At 37.7% G+C, this 18,306-nt stretch overlaps 1 protein-coding gene across 1 annotated transcript; it reads right to left on the bottom strand.

Moving 5' to 3' along the window:
* Positions 1–23: 23 nt before the first annotated feature.
* Positions 24–17,159, bottom strand: LOC130085324 (cyclic nucleotide-gated cation channel beta-1-like). Its single transcript, XM_056251037.1, is given in 35 exon segments — positions 24–383; positions 773–965; positions 1,119–1,265; positions 1,367–1,485; positions 1,617–1,700; positions 1,893–1,990; positions 2,104–2,263; positions 2,343–2,484; positions 3,039–3,161; positions 3,254–3,318; positions 3,412–3,498; positions 3,837–3,887; positions 3,976–4,184; positions 4,677–4,877; positions 5,268–5,422; positions 5,628–5,726; positions 5,958–5,990; positions 7,140–7,293; positions 7,543–7,753; positions 7,755–8,356; positions 9,764–9,797; positions 10,127–10,397; positions 11,269–11,328; positions 12,185–12,325; positions 12,418–12,697; positions 14,476–14,500; positions 14,583–14,655; positions 14,751–14,811; positions 14,917–15,026; positions 15,542–15,632; positions 15,746–15,770; positions 16,516–16,621; positions 16,713–16,741; positions 16,856–16,958; positions 17,039–17,159. Coding segments are annotated over 35 exon segments (4,626 nt in total). The 5' UTR covers positions 17,134–17,159; the 3' UTR covers positions 24–194.
* Between the last annotated feature and the right edge of the window lie 1,147 nt (positions 17,160–18,306).

The raw sequence follows: 18,306 nt of genomic DNA on the forward strand, positions 1-18,306 counted from the left end.
GTAGATATATAAAATAATATTATTATATTCATTAATATATATTCTGAAAGAGAAAACTACCTGATGAGAAGACAGTTTTGTGCATTCCAGATGTTCACTTACGTGACCGTACCTGACCTCACGACCCGTTTCAGAGTTGAAACACTGAGCACAACGGTGTTCTGCAAATTATGGCTTATTTATTTGCCGCTGGATTACCTCTGTGCAATTGTTTCTTCCTCTGCTGGGCTCTCTTCAGCAAATACATTCCCTTCCCCAGTGCCGGTGGGGGTCGCGGGGATTTGAACTGAGCTGTCTGACATCTGAGACAGTGTGTCTGCATCTTGCTCCGAGTGCGGTTCATGGACTGGTGAGTTGGGCGTCGCAGAAGAAGAGACGGAGCGCTACATGGGAAAAAAGTAAAATGTGTTTGATAAATACATATTTAATATGCTTTTTTTAAAAGAGTGATTATTTTATTTTTATGCATTATTCAGAATCGTTCACATCAGCATCGCAATGCATCATAAAAAAAAGACTATATTCCGCAGCTCAAATGAATAGACATACATAACTCCCGTAGTAGATCTAGGCAGATGGAGCTGGAGGATTTCAGAGGACTAGCCTACAGCAAACACTGAACCAGACTATTTCAATGTTGAGTAAGCTATTTCATAGGCTGCAGGATCAGCAGAGGCCAATCAGGTAAAAAAAACTGCTCAAAATACATAAATATACATATAATTATATTATTATAGACTTGCATTATAGTAATTCAATTCAAGGTACATACCTGCAAGGAGACACTTGATCTGTTGGTCCCGTCCTTCAGTTTGGACCATGTTCCTTTCATTCCTGATTTCACCGTCATCTCCAGCGCTGCTTTTAACAGTTTGGGCGTCTCTGCACGAGGAGGAATAATCGGGATGGGCTCCTTCTCTTCCTCTTTCTTCTCAGCTGGCTTTTTATCCTTCATCAACATTTTCCTAATGGGCAGATAGCATATTACACCTTATTTAAACAAAAGCTTAGTCTGGAAATGACATAGTGAAATATCGTTGAATCATCATAGTGGAAAATGAAAGTAAAAAGGGTAAATATTTATCATTGATGATTTTCCTTTCAGCAGTTGCACTCACTTTGCTTTCTTGCGGAGCAGTTTCTGGGATTCCGGATAGTGCACAATGATATCATTCAGGTCCTTTTTGGTCAGGATGAGTAGGTTAGCAAAACCACGCGCTACAACGTTAGCTGTCCGTCGGTTTACTCCGCCTACAGCAAGCAAGCTTTATTTGGGGAAACAGACAGAAACTAAGATCAAATTTGACAATGAGGGATTTAAGACAATGTACAGTATACCAACTTAATTATATACAGCCGCCCTCACCTGACCTCTCCAAACACCGCTCCTGCTTTTAGGGTCACAAACACAGTCTTTCCATCGGGACCACCAACTACCTGGACTTCCCCTGCCTTTATGATGTACATCTCACGGCCCACTTCATCCTGTAACATGAGAGGTTGACATGATAAACATTTCAGATTTATATTCCTTTGGTACAATGGCTTGTCTTCACAAACACAAGTACGTATAAAAGTCTGTTATGTGGGCTAAACATCTTCTTTGTGTTTCTTGCCTTCTTGCAGACATAGTCTCCTGGAAGATACACCACTGATCTGAGCCTCTTCAACATGTCAAAGATCATCTGTCTATCGCAGCCCTGAGAAAGACACAATGAAAAAAGTCAAGGCAGGTTAAAGAACTGTTCTGGGTTCCCTCCAGTTTAAAAAATAATAATTTAAAAAATCAAAATCTGCAGACTGGCTCTGACTTTTGGTAACTAGCATTGTCTTCTGGAGATTGCAAAAATGTACACAAAAGTTGTGTTGTGTATTCCAGCCATTGCACTTGCCTGAAAGAGTGGCACTTTGCTGATAATGGAGTAGCTGACATCCACTGCTATATCCAGCCTCATCTTATCAGGAAGTTGATCTAGTAGCTCTTGTTCATCTGTGTGAAACCACAAAAGTTTAATTTTTATTATATGATAATGGATGGCCAGAGGGATTATGGATGAATGTCTGTAATGTATTTTTACGTTGATGTCTGTCTTAGTGTCTTACCCAGCATGCCTTGGGACTGCCACGTGTAGCTGTACCAGGTTTTCACTCTGTTCTGCACGTCTTTAGGTATGTGGTAGGAGGCCATATATTTAACTGTGTTATCCACACAGGCACGATAGTTTGTCTGAGCCGCCGTAGCTGCACCCACAACATCTCTCATCTGACAAAAGACAAGCCTCAATCAATGATATTAAACTATAAGTCTTTTGATCTCTTTCACACCATGATAATGGCCTTACCTGACCAATCATGATGGAGAACACAAACACTCCAATAAAGTAATTGATGAGCTGAAACACAATCTCAAAAAGTGTTGTGGGTCCTGGCAGGCCGCCAATAGTCAGCAGAGTCTTCACAGCAAAGTAGTAGCAGCGAATGTAACTGAAAATGTCACAAAGCAAACATAAATAGTAATTATTTATATCTCAAAACATAAACGTTGAAAATATTATCAAAAAAAGGTTTCATATCATGGAAAAAATCATATAATTGATTTTCCTTTTAGAAATCGTTGTGATTGTATTACATTCATAAACATGAATACATTAACATATTAACGCCTATCCAGCAGATTGGTCTACTATGATAAACAACAATATTTTGTTGATGCATCAATCCTAGTCAGTCACAACAGAGGTCATTTACATATAAAGGTTCTTAAAGGTACAGGAGCAAAAACAATCAGTTTAATACTGTTCATCAGAGAGAAGGTGTAAAAATTACCATGTAAAACTGTTTTTGGTGCGGAAAACCTGAACTAATATTGTAAGTGGAACGGAAGAATATATTAACACTCACACACGCATTTTAATAACTGTAAAAAAAAAAAAGTAGAATCCTTTTTGAAGCTAAGAAAGTGGGACTTTGAATATAATGTGAAAGATCAATGGTAAATTGATGTAAATGAAAGCTAATAACAAAATTGATTCACATACCTATTTCCCGTCCCATCATAGGCCCAATCTGAGAAACCCAGACCTTCATATGAAGAGCCCCAGTAGTACAAACAGGCATTGCAGTGGACCGCATAAAGCAGGTAGGTGGTGGTTCGAATGACTCTGATAAACGAAATAAGAGATACGAACCAAGATAATAAATTATTCAGATAACAAATGCCCAATACAAAAGTTTATAGAAACTAACAGCTAACCTGTAAACGTAAGCGTTGGTCAGGATAGCTTCCAGACGCTTGTTGAACTCAAAGAAAGACATAAACTGCACAAAGGAAAGACACATTAAAGAATTAACAAAGTTCATCATGGACTGATCTTCCTAAAGCCCAGTTAAACGGTGAGAGTAGCAGCTTGCCTTCAGGATCCTGGGTAAGCGGAGAAGTGGATTAAACCCTGTTTTGAAGTAGAGAAGCTCTAGAGGAAGTAGACTGACAACATCCAGCTGCAACACAGGAAATGAGACCCTTAGGAGCCGTTCACACAGAACGCATTGTTTTTCAATGTAAACGCGCTAGACAGACGTCTTCAACCATTGCGCTCACGCCTCGTGTCTTTTGCAGCATCTCGCGCATGACACGGCATTCTAAAAACACGGCGCTCAAGTTAAAAGTTCAACTTTTAAAACGTGTCTCTAGACCTTTTTTTCCGTTCCACTGACCTGCGTCTCACGTTTTTAACAGCAAAAGCGCATTCAGTGTGAACCACCCCTTAGAATACAGAATGTGTCCAGTACTTCAGAGCATAAACATGAAACAATAAATGGCATAAATGTCTCATTACCTTGAATCGTACAGCTTTGATGTAATTATCTCTCATTTCTTTCTTCTCGCTCTAAAAACAAAAAGTTTGCAAAACACGGGGTGAAAAAAAGCATTTATTTTCCTTTACATATTCTAATATTTTGCCTGACTATATTTACCACAATGTCCCCATGTTGCACAAACTGAAGTCGGGGTTGAAAGGCCAGGACGTCCAGAATATAGACGGCATCACATAAGTAGTCAATCAACAGCCACACATGGATGTTATCCGGTGTTTGATAAGGAAACGCCCAACGCACAGGAATCATCCAGGCGCTCCAGTTAAACGCCAAAGACACGCAAAACAGCCAAAGTACGTAGATCAGATCTACAGAGAACACAGAGCAATGTGAGATTTTATCGTTTGTTTTACTCAAATGGTTTGTGGAAAATATTGTGATGCACTAAAATTTTATTTAAAACTAAACAACATTTTTTGAGTTGAAACTTGAAATGTTGAATACTGAATGTATTTAGTTAAAGTAAACTGATTTAAACGAATTAACAATTAGTATGACTCATTAAGTTCAATTCAATTAATTAAACCATCAATGTGCACCAAATGTAAATTATGCAAAAAAAGATCATTTATAAACCTTATGCCTAGTTGCCAAATGCTATTAATGTTTTAAAAAGAGAGAGGAATGTGCAGCTTGGGAAAAGGGTGTGAGAACAGAACAAAGAATGAAGGAAAATCAGTAACTGATCGGATTTAAGTGCAAGTAATGGAATGTCGAGACAGCTAAAATGTAGACAGCTGTAGGCAAGTCTAAATGAGTCCACAGGATTACAATGAAGAGAGGAGAGAAGGAGTGCTCACTAGTGAAGGGGTCGATGCTGGTTGGAAAACGGTACTGCAGAAGACGAGCAATCCTGGACTGAGGTTTCATTTTACAGCACAGGAGCTTCGTTTTCTCCTCTTCTTTCTCGGCGGGGGCCTCGGGCACCTCGGGCACCTCCTGCTCGGTTTTCTGCTCTGCTGGAGGTTCCGGAGGAGGAGCTGGAGCTTGCTTAGCTGGGGCTGTTCATAAAAGACCATATTATTTGCTATGTAGACTTAGATATTTGGACACTGAAGTCACTTAAAAAGTATGAATTTCATTTAATTTATTACATTAAAAAGTGCCATCTGCAAACAAATGATGCTACAGCATCCAATGACTTTTAAATTGAAACTTTTTTTTGTGAGGATAAATAACCAGTGAGCCAATTTCGCAGATGATTATACTTACTTCATTAAAAGAAGCAGAAATCGTAATCACAATTAAAATACGATTGATTGTGCAGCCCTAATATATCTATTGTCTTGTCAACACATTCCTTTCTGAGAAACAATTTGCTTGAAAAGTGTGCTTCTGCTGCTGTTCTTTAAAATAAATGCCATTGGCATGTTATTTTGGGCTTAACTCACAGCCAGGTGGTGTCTCATCGTCTGAATTGTCTGGATCAATCAGTTTCTCTTTGACCCGCTCTGTTCTCTCTTTGAACAGCTTGACCAGCTCCTGTAATCTCTCGTTTACTACGGTACTAGTCTGGCTGGCAGAAGAGGATGGCCGTTGATTAAGCCTTAAGACAGAACATAATTATTAGTAAATTTAACATTTAAATAATTAGATAATTCATTAACTTGTATATTGTTGCTAGGTTTCCCAAAGCACATTATAGAACATGCATGATTTGCAACCAACCTATTTCCATGATGTGTTTTTTATTATATCAATATTTAATTTTCATGCATTCATTTTAATTTCACATTTTATGAGTTTATTACCCGTCATCTGCACTTGAGATGCTACTCTGGCTTGGCCAGGCCCGGACTGAGGTTTCTAACTCCTCCTCTTCCTCATCATCTTGTGAGTAAAGTCTCTTGCTGTAAGAGAGAGTTAAGAGAAAGTTATGATGGACCTCTACAGGACTGGAATTATAAAATAAAGAGCAACAAGTTACAATAAATGCTTTAAACAAATGACATTTGGATATGATAAGCAAGGAAATGATGAGTAGTCTTCACAAACTCAAATACGCACACAAATGTACAGAATAAAGTGGTGAATATGGAGTAGATTGAGATGAGTCCTGAAATAGACTTAAAGATTCTTACATCTTGGTCCAAATTGTCTGTGGTTTTCTGTCTCTGCATACACCATTTGCATCCAGAAAAATAAGTGTGTGTATGTGCGTATGTAAGTGTGCAGACAACAGAAAAGAAACAAAACATGAAATGTATATTTGGATTTCAATAGGGCTTTTCACAGTTGAACTTGTGAACGCAATGATATTGTCAACCATGTTTCACATTTTATGCCGAGGGTTTATAGATTTTCACATTGTACATTTTAAACCCTGAATTAACATTTTAATTAGCATATTTATGAGATCAATAGCATTAGCTGCTTTTCCACCATCAGGCTGAACTGTTCTAAGAATGTTAAGGAACGGTTCCAGTTATATTTATATTTGAGCTTGGTTCGGCACAGGTTACAAGTACGCTAGGGTATGCATACATACAATGCATGTGACAAATTTCATCATCAGCATAGTGATGATCGAAGCCAGATTTTTCTAACTACGCAGAGTCTGTACGCTCAGCTGGCATATGCACCTTCAATTTTTTTAACTTAGTTTGTCCACAAGATCATAACACTACCCAGGGACATTGTTTCACAGTCGAAAAAGAAACTGATGAGACGGAACAACAAACTCCTGGAGACATAACAACAATAGATGCACTTGTGTCTTGAGTCCAAAGACATTTTTATCTGTCAAAACTTCTGGAGAGATATAGCGCAGACACGGGACACTGATGAAACTTTCTAGTGTCCATGGGTTGTTGAGCACCTGTGTTCGCACGCGCTATCAAATGAAGTATACTTTGAAAGGATATGTTCCGCTGTATTCATACACTAGCGTTCGAGTCAAAACTGAAGTATACTTTGGGCTTTATGCTAGCTCAGGTCAAGTGCAGTGCAAAAAACATTTACTCTTTAGGTGCAGTCACATTTACCATTGTTCAGCGAATTTTCACAGGCAAATCCAGTCCTTTCTATAAGAATCCACACGATCGTGAATTTTCGGTGAAGGCAAAAGATTTCAAGTTCAAGTTGGTCACATGAATTCGCTGACCAACAGAAAGCTGCTTGATTTCAAAGTGACTTCTGTGTGAGCTTTGCTTCATACATTGCCACATAGGCAATAGCCAACTGACTTTTCTGCCTGCAAAATTTTGCATAAAACGGCACCTTTTCTACATTCAATGTGATTAATGAAAACAAGGCAGATTTACCTGGTTCGATTGGCTTTACGGACACCAGGCACAGTAAGGGTTTTGAGGTTGGGATCCTGTGGGTTTATTATAGGGGGTATAGGGCGAGATCTCCCTCGGTCAGAATCAACATCTTCCACATTCACGGCTGGGTGCACACTCAGTCTGGAGCTCACTGAAGACAAAAGATTATACATAAAAGAAACCTTGACACTGACACTTTCAGTACCGTCCTCTTCAAGACTTACCTTGAGGTAACCGGGCCTTAGAGTTTGAGGTCAATGATTGGTACATGAAGAGGTCACTTTGGTCACTACAGGCACCCACAATCTAATGTTCCCTAAGTCACACTTGGCAGCAAGGCATAGTACAGCAAAGCATAGCACAGACTGATCTAATAGAAAAAGGCAACAATGTGGATCACCTGAGGGTCTAGCAGAGGTGGGGTCATCCTCAATGTGGAAGGCAGGGTTGGAGACGCCTGACAACTGCCTGGAAGGGGTGATGGGTGGCAGACGGGGGTAAGAGGGCACATTGGGCAGGTCTAGGATGGAGCATGGGGAAGAGGGCGAAGGGGTACGGGGGGAATTAAGCGGGGACTGGCGGACAAGGCGGTCCAACTCCAGATCCCTACTCTTCAGCGGTTGCTCCTTGGGCATCCTGTTCCGGCTTAAGTTTGTTGAGACGGCTCTGAATGTTAGTGTAACACTGCTGGGCACACTGTGGAATGTTGCTTATCTTTTGTGGAATGCTGGATATTTTTTGTGGAATGCTGGAGAGTTGTTGTGGAATGTTGGAGATCTGTTGCGGAAGGATGGAAAACCGTGGAATGCTGGTGAACCTTTGTGGAAAGTTGGACAACTTTTGCGGGAGGTTTGATATTTGTTGCGGAATGTTGGACAGCTGTTGTGGGAGACTGGATAACTGCACGGGGAAGCTGGGAAACTGAGGAGCACTAAAAAACGTCTGGTTGGGGAATTGTGGGGTGATTTTGGAGAATCGCTGGGAAAGTTGTTGGGGTAGCTGAGAGATTTGTTGCGGAAGCTGTGCCAGTTGAGGAGGGAGCGACGGCAGCTGTTGGGTGATCTGAGACAAAGCAGGGGGCAGATTGGGCATGGAAGGCACTTTGGGCAGGGTGACGTCAATGTCTATCAGGAACTGGTTGAAGCCGTTGAGGGCCTGAGATGCATATGGTACACGCATGAAACAGCTCTTCAGCGCATCACATCTGGAAGGGTCTGTGGGGAGAGCAGCACATATTCAATTATATTGTATGTTGCATGATTTGTTTACAATTTATGATGCTCAGTCATACAGAATATTCTAAGAATAACGTCGGGAAATGCCAATTACATCGGCCCCAAAAAGTATTGCATTAGATAAATGATCAAACCAAATGGCATTTATTTTATTTTTAAAATAAAATATCACAAGCACATTATTATTTATTATTTAAAAAAATAGCACAAGCACACTTTTTAATCATAATAAATTCACAAAAATAAATCTGTTGATTAACAAAATAATAAATCTAGATATATACTAGAACTCAAGAGTAAGGATTATTTTACTGGCCCCAAAACTGAGAATTATGAAACAGTAACTTTTTTTATTTACATTTATAAATGAAAATTTTAAACAATTGTTATTTTAATTTAACACAAATTATTTAACATGTATTATTTAATTCTTTGAAGAATACTATTATTATTATTATTATTATACACATTTTGTTTAACAAGTTTTAAGCTTACTTGACAAGGAAAATTTGCATTAAATTAGCTGAAAATTATACTGTTATTATAATTAGGCCTATACAGAAAACTCAAGAGACTAATATTAATAATCACTTTTGCTGTAAAACATACTAGTTTACATTACACTTTCTGGTTGTCAAACGTAAGTGATCATTAATGTAAACTACAATGCAATGATATTAATCCATTTGGCTTAAAGGGTTAATTCATCCAAAAAAGACAATTCTGTCATTAATTACTCACCCTCAAGTCGTTCCAAATCTACAAGTTATTTGTTGATATTGAAGATCTTTTTAATTTAATCTGAGAGCTTTCTGTCCCTCCATTGGCAGCCTTCGCAACTACCACTTTCAAGCACCAGAAAGGTAGTAAAGACATCGTAAAGTAATCCATGTGACTCCAATGCACATCAGAAATTACATTTTTGTAAATAAAGGTTTTTGCGCAAACAAAGCACTCGCGTCGCTTCATTAAATTAAGGTTAAACCACTGGAGTCACATGGATTACTTTTATGATGTCTTTACTATCTTTCTGGTGCTTGAAAGTGGTAGCTGCGTAGGCTGTCAATGGAGGAAAAGAAAGCTCTCAGATTTCATCAAAAAGATATTCATTTGTGTTCAGAAGATGAACGAATGTCTTACGGGTTTGAAACAACATGAGGGTGAGTAATTAATGACAGAATTTTCATTTTTGGGTGAATCACTAAGTGCCAAAATACTTTTTTTAGAGCACATATTAATTACTTTTTAAATATGTGATTTAATACATCTGAGTAATAAAAATGTTAAGGAAATATATGCCATTTGGGATGCCATTCTGTGACTTTTTACCATGTTAGCATCAAGGTGTTTGCGTAATAAATTTCCGAATGACTGATAAACACTCACCACTACTTTCCTCTTCAGTAAATGTACTCTCCACCTACATAAAGCAAAATTACAGAATTGTGAGACATTTATTTCAAACACTGTAACAAAGAAGAAAAAAGCAGCACTAGTACAAAGAGAAAATATGATCACTGCAGTACGGTGCTTATGAGCACAGCGTACTTTATTCAGTGTAACTTCAGAGAGGGTTTTACAGTATGTACTTGGTGTAAACAATGGATAATAATACCAGTGAAAAGCCATTTACACAGAGGTAAAACAATCTATTTAAAATAGCATCTGTTATGTAACAGATATAAAGCCGGATGACCAACGTGATGATACTTAAAGTTTAAAGTTAGATGGACAGTAAAAATATGTTACCGGTGAATCAGTTCGTAAAACGGAGGAGCTGGTAATGGACTGAGGTTGCTGAGTGATCGGGTCAGGTTCTTCTTCGGCTTCACTGGAGTCTCTGGGCTCCTCCTCCTCATGAAGCTCTTCAGGTTCAGGTTCAGATTCAGGCTCTGGTTCCTCCTGAAGAGGTGAAGAGGACTTAAACTCCTCCACAGGGGTTTCAACTGCAAACGCAGTGTCTACAGCTTCTGCCTCCTGTCCTTCTGGAACAAACTCCTTAACTAAAGGTACTTGACACCTGTGGATACAAACAGCATGACGCATGAATCAGCTATTAACGTTACATAAACAACAGGCTGATCACATATGTAAGCAACTAACACATCTGTGTCAGCGACAACAAATTAACTCGCATAAGCACAATTTTTGCATGATGGAACAACACGAGGCGAGATGTGTGTGTTTTTTTTTTTTTTCAAAAACCTCCTTTAAATAGTATGGTCATTTATTTTAAACATTCACAAAATATTAAAACCGAAAGCTATAAGCTAGCTTCACGCGTCATCGTCGTTTTATTATACGTTAATTAACTTACTTTGAAATCAGACCCGGTCTCTGAGCGCTTCAGGTGATGCAGTGTTCATATCCGTCCATTTTTGTGGCGTTTATTTATAAATGAGCGTGATACAAATGTTATATATTGACGCGATTAATTAGAACGAGACAAATGTTCATTCTGGAAGTAAAGAACCTGCGCCATCCATCACTGCGACGAGGCAGAAAACAAGCATCTGAGGCGGGATTAGTAACTATAACAACCGAAGAGAGGGCACGGCGCGCCTCTAATATGGGATGCAATGCGGTTGCTAGGAAATGCGTGTATTGTAATGATGTGTATTGTAATTTTGTGTGTGGCCATATTAATATAAAACACAGATCTACAAATACGCAGAAGCTACTTTCAGTTAAATTTTGTATTGCAAACACAGACCAATGTGAAAACACAACAATGAAAGCATGACAACAGTTGATAGAAACTATGATAAAAAAATGATTCTTCTCAGCTGAAAGAGACATCCCAGCTTGTCCATCCCATCCCATCCCATCCCAGACATCCCAGCTGAAAGAGACATCCCACCATGATATTATACTATTTTCAGATGTCTTACTCTGCAATTTGACTCCGTGGGACTTCTATATCACTGTCCTCTTCCTGCAACAATTGTAGTCTGTGACACAGAAACATTCAAGTTATTAGACTAGGCCTATATGTTACAAAATATTTCAAGCCTATGTTGACAAAATGTAGAATTTTAAGAATCGGTCATTTAAAGACCATACTAATGGACTGCTAATCTGAATATTGGGACCCTGACATACAGTAGCCCTAAAAAGTCACACTTAAAAGTGCATGAATTTCATTGCAGATGCCACTTGGCTTGATATTTTGTGTGTGTGTGTGTGTGTGTTTGTAGATACACAAACACACACATATTTTAATAAATAAGTATATATAAATGAAAGATATCAATATATATATATTTACAAACATTTGTGTTAGATGTGATCAATTGCTATTGATCTATTTGACAGCACAAATTTTTAAATATATATTTTTATATTCTGAAACCTAACAAGTTTCTTTTTGAGAAATGTTTTACTTGAAAAGTATATCTGTGCTATAATTCTTTCAGATAAATGGCACTTTTCGAATTATAATAAAAAGTCAAATTAATAAATTCATTTAATTCAACAAATTAATTATAGTATTTTAAATATTACAATAAAAATATTATAATAAATATAATAAATAATTATATATAATAAATGAATTATTATAATAAAATATTTAAATATTTTAAACTTTATATAAAATTAAATAAAATGTATATAAATGTATCATAATAAAATATTATAATACATTTATAAGTAATTTATCTATAAATAAATATAAGTTTGGGCCCACTGAATACTTTTGCTATATTTATATGCATATACAGTATACTGTATATGTTTGTCATACACAAAAAGAGTATAGGTCTGATCGATTTCTTGTTATATTGTGCATGAGTTTGCATGAATTACTCTTGATCAACATCTTCGGGCTCTTCCGCAATGGTCTGAATGCCGTGCCGGGCCTGTGTTAACTCCCTGACAGCCATCTCTGCTGTGTGCCGTGCCACTTCTTCTGCCATGCGGGCCATTGCTAGACGCTCCTGTATCAACCTGCACCACAGAACAGCACCACAAGTAAGCCTGTTTCTAAAGTTACTTCAATTATTCGATCATCATCCTGCCACTGTGCTTTTAGTTATTACCGTTCCTCCATGATCAATATGGCGGTGTCCTCCGCCTCTCTCCTGATGCTCTCGATCATGGGCGTCCATCGTGCAGTTTGGGTCTCTGCGTCCTCCAGCTCTATGTGTGCTTGTGAGAGTGGAAGAGATTGTTCCGGTGACCAAGACGTCTGTGGATGGGACTGATGTTGTGAATATGGAGGTGAGTTCACTGCTGGACATGTTTCCTTTGCTTGAGCCTCATCTTCAGAGTCAACCTCCTCAAGAATGAGATCTGCAGGAACTGATCGAGCACTGCCTGCTGAGGACACAACCATGCTTGAAGACTGCTTTTACAACTTAAAATGTCATCACGTGATTCTGTGGGGGATGATTTCCATTATTGTGCTGGGTTTTGTTCCTTTAAATTGAGTGTGATAAGGCATTTTTGAACGGAACAGTCATTCAAGTCAATAATTAGCCTGGTTTGTTTTTCCTTTACTTTTAACATTTCAAACATCAGGATACATTGGCATTTGAGTGCTTAGAAAATAGGAAACATCTGTAAGATTAAATAAGGCCCCCTATAAAAGGGGTTCAAATGTTCCTCTCAAATATTTTATTATTTATTGTATTACTTATGGTTAATTACTTTGGTTGAGAGCAAAGTTATTTGCATGCGTTTTCCATGGAATTTAATTTGATATATTATTTTAGCCAATAGAGACTGAACCCTTTACATGTGTGCAGCAGTCATGCATTTTCCTTTAATAATGCAATGTATTAATACAATATTAATAATTATTGACATGAAGTATTTCAAATATTAATATACATTAAATACATAAGGATTAAATGACAATAAATAAAAACAAAGTGTGCAATACTGTTCAAAAGTTTGGGGTCAGTAAGATTTTTTTATTTTAAGAAATACTTTTATTTAGCAATGATGCATTATTGATCAAAAGTGACAAAAATATTTATGTTACAAAAGATTTCTCATTCATATAAATGCTGTTCCTTTGTATTCATAACTTTATACTCATCAATGAATTCTGAAAAACTATATCATGGTTTCCACAAAAAAATTAATCAGCACAATGTTTTCAACATTGACAATGATGAGAAATATTTCCTTAGCAGAATATTAGAATGATTTCTGAAGGATCATGTGACACTAAAGACTGAATGGCTGTTGCAAATTAATTTTTTTCCATCAAAGAAATCAATTAAAATAGAAAATATTTATTTTAAATTGTAACAGTATTTCACAATATTACTGTTTTTTTATCAAATAAATGAAACCTTGGTGATCAGAAGAGACTTTCAAAAACATTAAAAACAATCTTACCAACCCTAAACTTTAGTATATGACTTAAAAGCAGCCACAAATACAAGTCAAGGCAATTCAATATGTTTTTAAATAGTGGTTTCTCACGACTCACTCCATTTAAGTAATTTAAAAAAACTAAAACATAAAAAACATATACCAGTCAACTAATGAAACATGCAGTAAAATGAATAATTACATCTCATAAGGATTACATGTTTTAAGACTTGTACAGTCAATCTAAACGTCAATTCAAAAAGATCACTGCAGCAGCAACAAACACCCATCTGAGAGATGCCAGCCATTCATACAATATTCAGAGTCTAAAAACATCAGTCTTGGTTAGTTATACAGTACAGAGAATGTCAAGCATTACATTCAGTAGATTTTCATAGCTGCCTGGTCATTCAAAAGAGCTACAAAGCCACTATTTAAATGCATCTGTCTCCACTGTCCATTTGTCTGTGACTTTGTGTAATGCAGTTGCGTGCTCTCTCTCCTTTTGTTTAAGGGGTTCTCAGTGTCCTCCCCCCTGTAACAGAAGGAGAAGATGGACTGAATTATGAGTTTGTCCTACACTGCAACAGAATCGCTCACCCTGAAGTCTTACTTGTATTCTGATGTCTCACAGAGTGGGTCATGTTGTTACGCATGCAATGATCTTTATGCGTTTTCATATTCTACTGAAACCACACTAGAGTTTCCAGGAAACAAACTGAGTTTGTTAAGAAAAACAGCGTAAAGTGTTGAAGGAGGAACGTCTTACTCACCATTTTGCACAATCCTCCCGTCCTCCTGGTGGAAACAAAGAGAGTCAATGCTGAGCAAGAACTATTAAAACCATGGTAATAACGTCAAAGCATTGCCCCTTACTTACCAAACATTCTTTGTTTTTAAGCACCGGCTGTGGCATTGAAAGTCCCAGGCCCTGAACAATCCAGCCCACCATACTGAAAACAAGACCGCATGGGACATCAAGTGGACATCTATGCCAATATGCCTGTAATCACTTGCAAAAGAATGAATCAAATTTGACATGACTCACCTGGGAGTTTTTGGATCAATCTCCGTCATGCTGGTTACTGACTCTGGAGGAGGTGAATATACTGTTGATTTGAGAAATAGTGTTTTGGTTTTTTACCAAACATGAACCTAACAGTTACGGCCTTTAAAAATCTAGCTTTTTCCAGATCATACAGTTTGAACAATACCTTTGTTTGAGCATTGTGATGACCTCGGTGTTGAAGAATTGGAATTTGGGGGTCTGGTCACATGGTGCGGTATAGCATTCTGGAAGCCACTCTTTATCCAGCTCATTACACTGTTCACACATTGAAATAAGCAATAATGTTTCTTAAAAGAACTTTGCAAGGGGCTTAAAGTCACTGTGAAATCAAAATTGAGAATTCTTTTTTTTTTTTTATGTGCCCTCATAATCTTTAATCAAAATAACTTCCCCTCCCTCTTGCAACAACATCTCTTCTCTTCTCCGATGATGTATTTACTGGCACGAGGGCAGAGCACAACCTGTCACTCACATGAGATCGACCAATAGCAAACCTCAACCATCCAATCAATTGACGATGGGCAAAATCAAGTCCCGTCCTACATTTTTTCTTATTCGACAAGCTGTTTCACTCGCATATACGTCACAATAGGGAGGAAAAGACCATCGGAACTACCGTTTCGTTCTGACTTTAAGTCTCCGTGAGATTCCCTACATGTGATTTTGAATGTAATGATGCTTGCCTTAGCAAAAAACAAACAAAAACTTGAGGCACCTAATACACCATATGTCACCATTTTCCCCTGTGTGCTTTACAGAATGACACTCACTTGGGAGGGAACTGAGCAGGGATTTCCACCTCAGACACCTCGTCTTCTGACACCAGCTCTACTACTGGTATATGTGGCAAAGGCTCTTGATCTGGTGGAAGAGATACACAAGCATGAACTCACTGATACTAATTCAACCATAGAGCTTATTCATTTAACTCATACTTTCGCTGTTTTCCATTATGGAAACTGTCTGATACACACCTGGGAGGTCCTTGGCTTCATAAACCTAAGGTAAACAGAAAATTAAAACAGAAAATAAGACAAAAGCAAACAGCAGAACATTATTAATTTTGATTTGCAAGAATTCAATGTTTTTATTTTATTTATTATTAAATAGATTTTGTTAACACATGACTAATAATAACAACAATTGCATTAGGATTTTCTATTTACATTTTGAATATGTTCTTGTAACGAGCAGGACGAGTGATTGGCGTGATTGATAATGAGTGACACCTGTGCGACTGTCTCGATCTCCACTGTCATCGCTCCTCCTTCATGCTTCCGCTTCTCCGTGAGAGATACGAGCCCGGTGCGTCGCGCAGAATTTTTTCATTTCAATTCAAGATTGAAATTTATCAATCACGCCACCGGCCTCGTGCCGTTCTCTCACGGCCCTCGGCCTCGCCCTGCTCGCCACAGTTCTCAATAACATTACATCGAGAAACATAAATGAATCATTATTTTTGATACATTTTATCTAAGCTTTTAATTGTGTCTACACTGTAAACATTTCTTTGATCAATAAGTTATGACAACATATTTCTACATTGGTTTAACGCGTCAAAATAAGTTAAGCAATTTTCAACCAAAAAAAAATGATAAGTTACAAAATTAAACAAATTTTTAAAGACATTTTAATGTAATATAAGTTGAAATGACTTAAACATCCAAGTTGATTGTAATTCAAAATGTTTTACGGTGTACATCATAGATCTGAAGTAAATGGAAAAAGTCAAAAAGTCTTGCACCTCTGTGTCTTCTTCAGATTCCGGAGTCCCTTCCTGTATGTATTTCTCATCAGGCTGTGGGACCACCTTTCCAATTCCCTGCGAGATCCAGCCAATAACTCTAGCCCTGGCAGACAGAGAGCACTCACTGTATGGACACTTCATGCACAAGGATTCTTCACTGATGTTGCTGATAAGAATAATGTTCATTGCCTTACCTGTCAGCAGCACCTTCCTCCTGCAGTGACTGAAAGATGGTTCAAAGAAGAGTTCATTTCCAAAGAAAAGATTTGCTTTGAATGCACACTATATGCAATACTAAATGGTGTTAAATATAAATTATTTGAAATTAAATCAATACTTTAGCATCAGAGTTGGCTCTCGTAAGATGAGGACTCCCTGCAGGTTGTGGCAGCGCACTTGCAAAACCATTGGAAAGCCAGTTCAACATGCCATTCTGAACACTGAAACAGAGAAGTATAGGTTTCAGGTTCAAACATTCACAGAGTGTCTTATTTTATGGATAAGATCAGTCAAGACTCACCTGCCCTGTGAGGTTTGGGATGATTGGTCTTCCTCCCTGCCTGTTTTGTATGAATTGAACTTATCTGCATGAGAAGAAGATAGAAGGAGGCTCATTGTGCAATAGGATACTATTTTGATTGATTTTATAGTACTGTAGTATTATATTTTACATTATTCCCCCCCAAAAAAACATTTTAATACATTTAAGCGGTAAGGGTGCTGTGAATGTACCTTGATTTGAGGTTTTCCCATTCTTCAGAGAAAATAAGATAAGATATAAGAGAATCAGAGATTTAATACACGAGAGAACATGACTTTGATGGTTTGTGAAGTTAGAATTGGCCTTTTTAACATTTTTTTAAGAGAAAAGGAAGACAAAAAATGATAGGGTAAAGAAGAGGGAATGGCATCATAAAATGTAGCGAGCCAGATTTGAACCTGCATTACCAACATGAGCACCATGGGTCAATACAATATGTCAGAACATATGCGCTAACCGCTAAGCCAGGGGTCTCTAACTACCGCACTGTTACTGTGAAATTCAGTCACAAATATTAGTGAGGTGTGTATTATGAGCGCAGGCTTGGGTTTACCGTTGTGATTGGCTCGTCCTTCAGATCGTCCTGTGTATCAGGAGGATGTGGCACGACCTTCACCACCCAGTTAAACATCCTGAGAGAAGGCGATAAAACTCTATTAAATCAATAAATATCTCTTAAACACATTTACAGTGTCTGTAATGATGGAATAGACGATGGAATAATAGCATAAACTTCCATTATTTGAATCATCATGGTGTAAGTATAGATCTTAACCTGAAACAAGTTACAGTTAATTATGTTTCATCCTCGTCAAGCTTAACCTAAAACCCAGGACCCTCGCTGAGAGCTAATGCTTGCTTCATATGCTTCAGTCCATAATGTTCAAAGAGATTTGTTTCTAGGACAAGGATTTCATCTTTAGGGAGAGCCCAATGAAGTTCCTTTATCCAAACCTACAGAGCATCTTTACAGGGAAACCCCACAACCGGTTTAGAAATAGAATGATGTCATGTTTGTCACATCCATTGCAAACATAAGAGGTTTGATAAGCTTGTTAATGAACAATGAATGTAGCTTTTCATGTGTGTGTACAGACTAATTCTCACGACAGACTCGCTCTAAAATTCTCAGACAGATTTGGACACAGTTGTACCTCATAATCGAAGCAACCAAGATATTTTGTAAGATTGTTCAGGCCCATTATGGCAGCCATTAAAACCATTAGCAGTCAGCAGTTTCACTACAA

Source organism: Rhinichthys klamathensis, unplaced genomic scaffold, assembly GCF_029890125.1.
Source record: "Rhinichthys klamathensis goyatoka isolate OS25496 unplaced genomic scaffold, OSU_Roscu_1.1 h1tg000076l_1, whole genome shotgun sequence".
Lineage (NCBI taxonomy): Eukaryota > Metazoa > Chordata > Actinopteri > Cypriniformes > Leuciscidae > Rhinichthys > Rhinichthys klamathensis.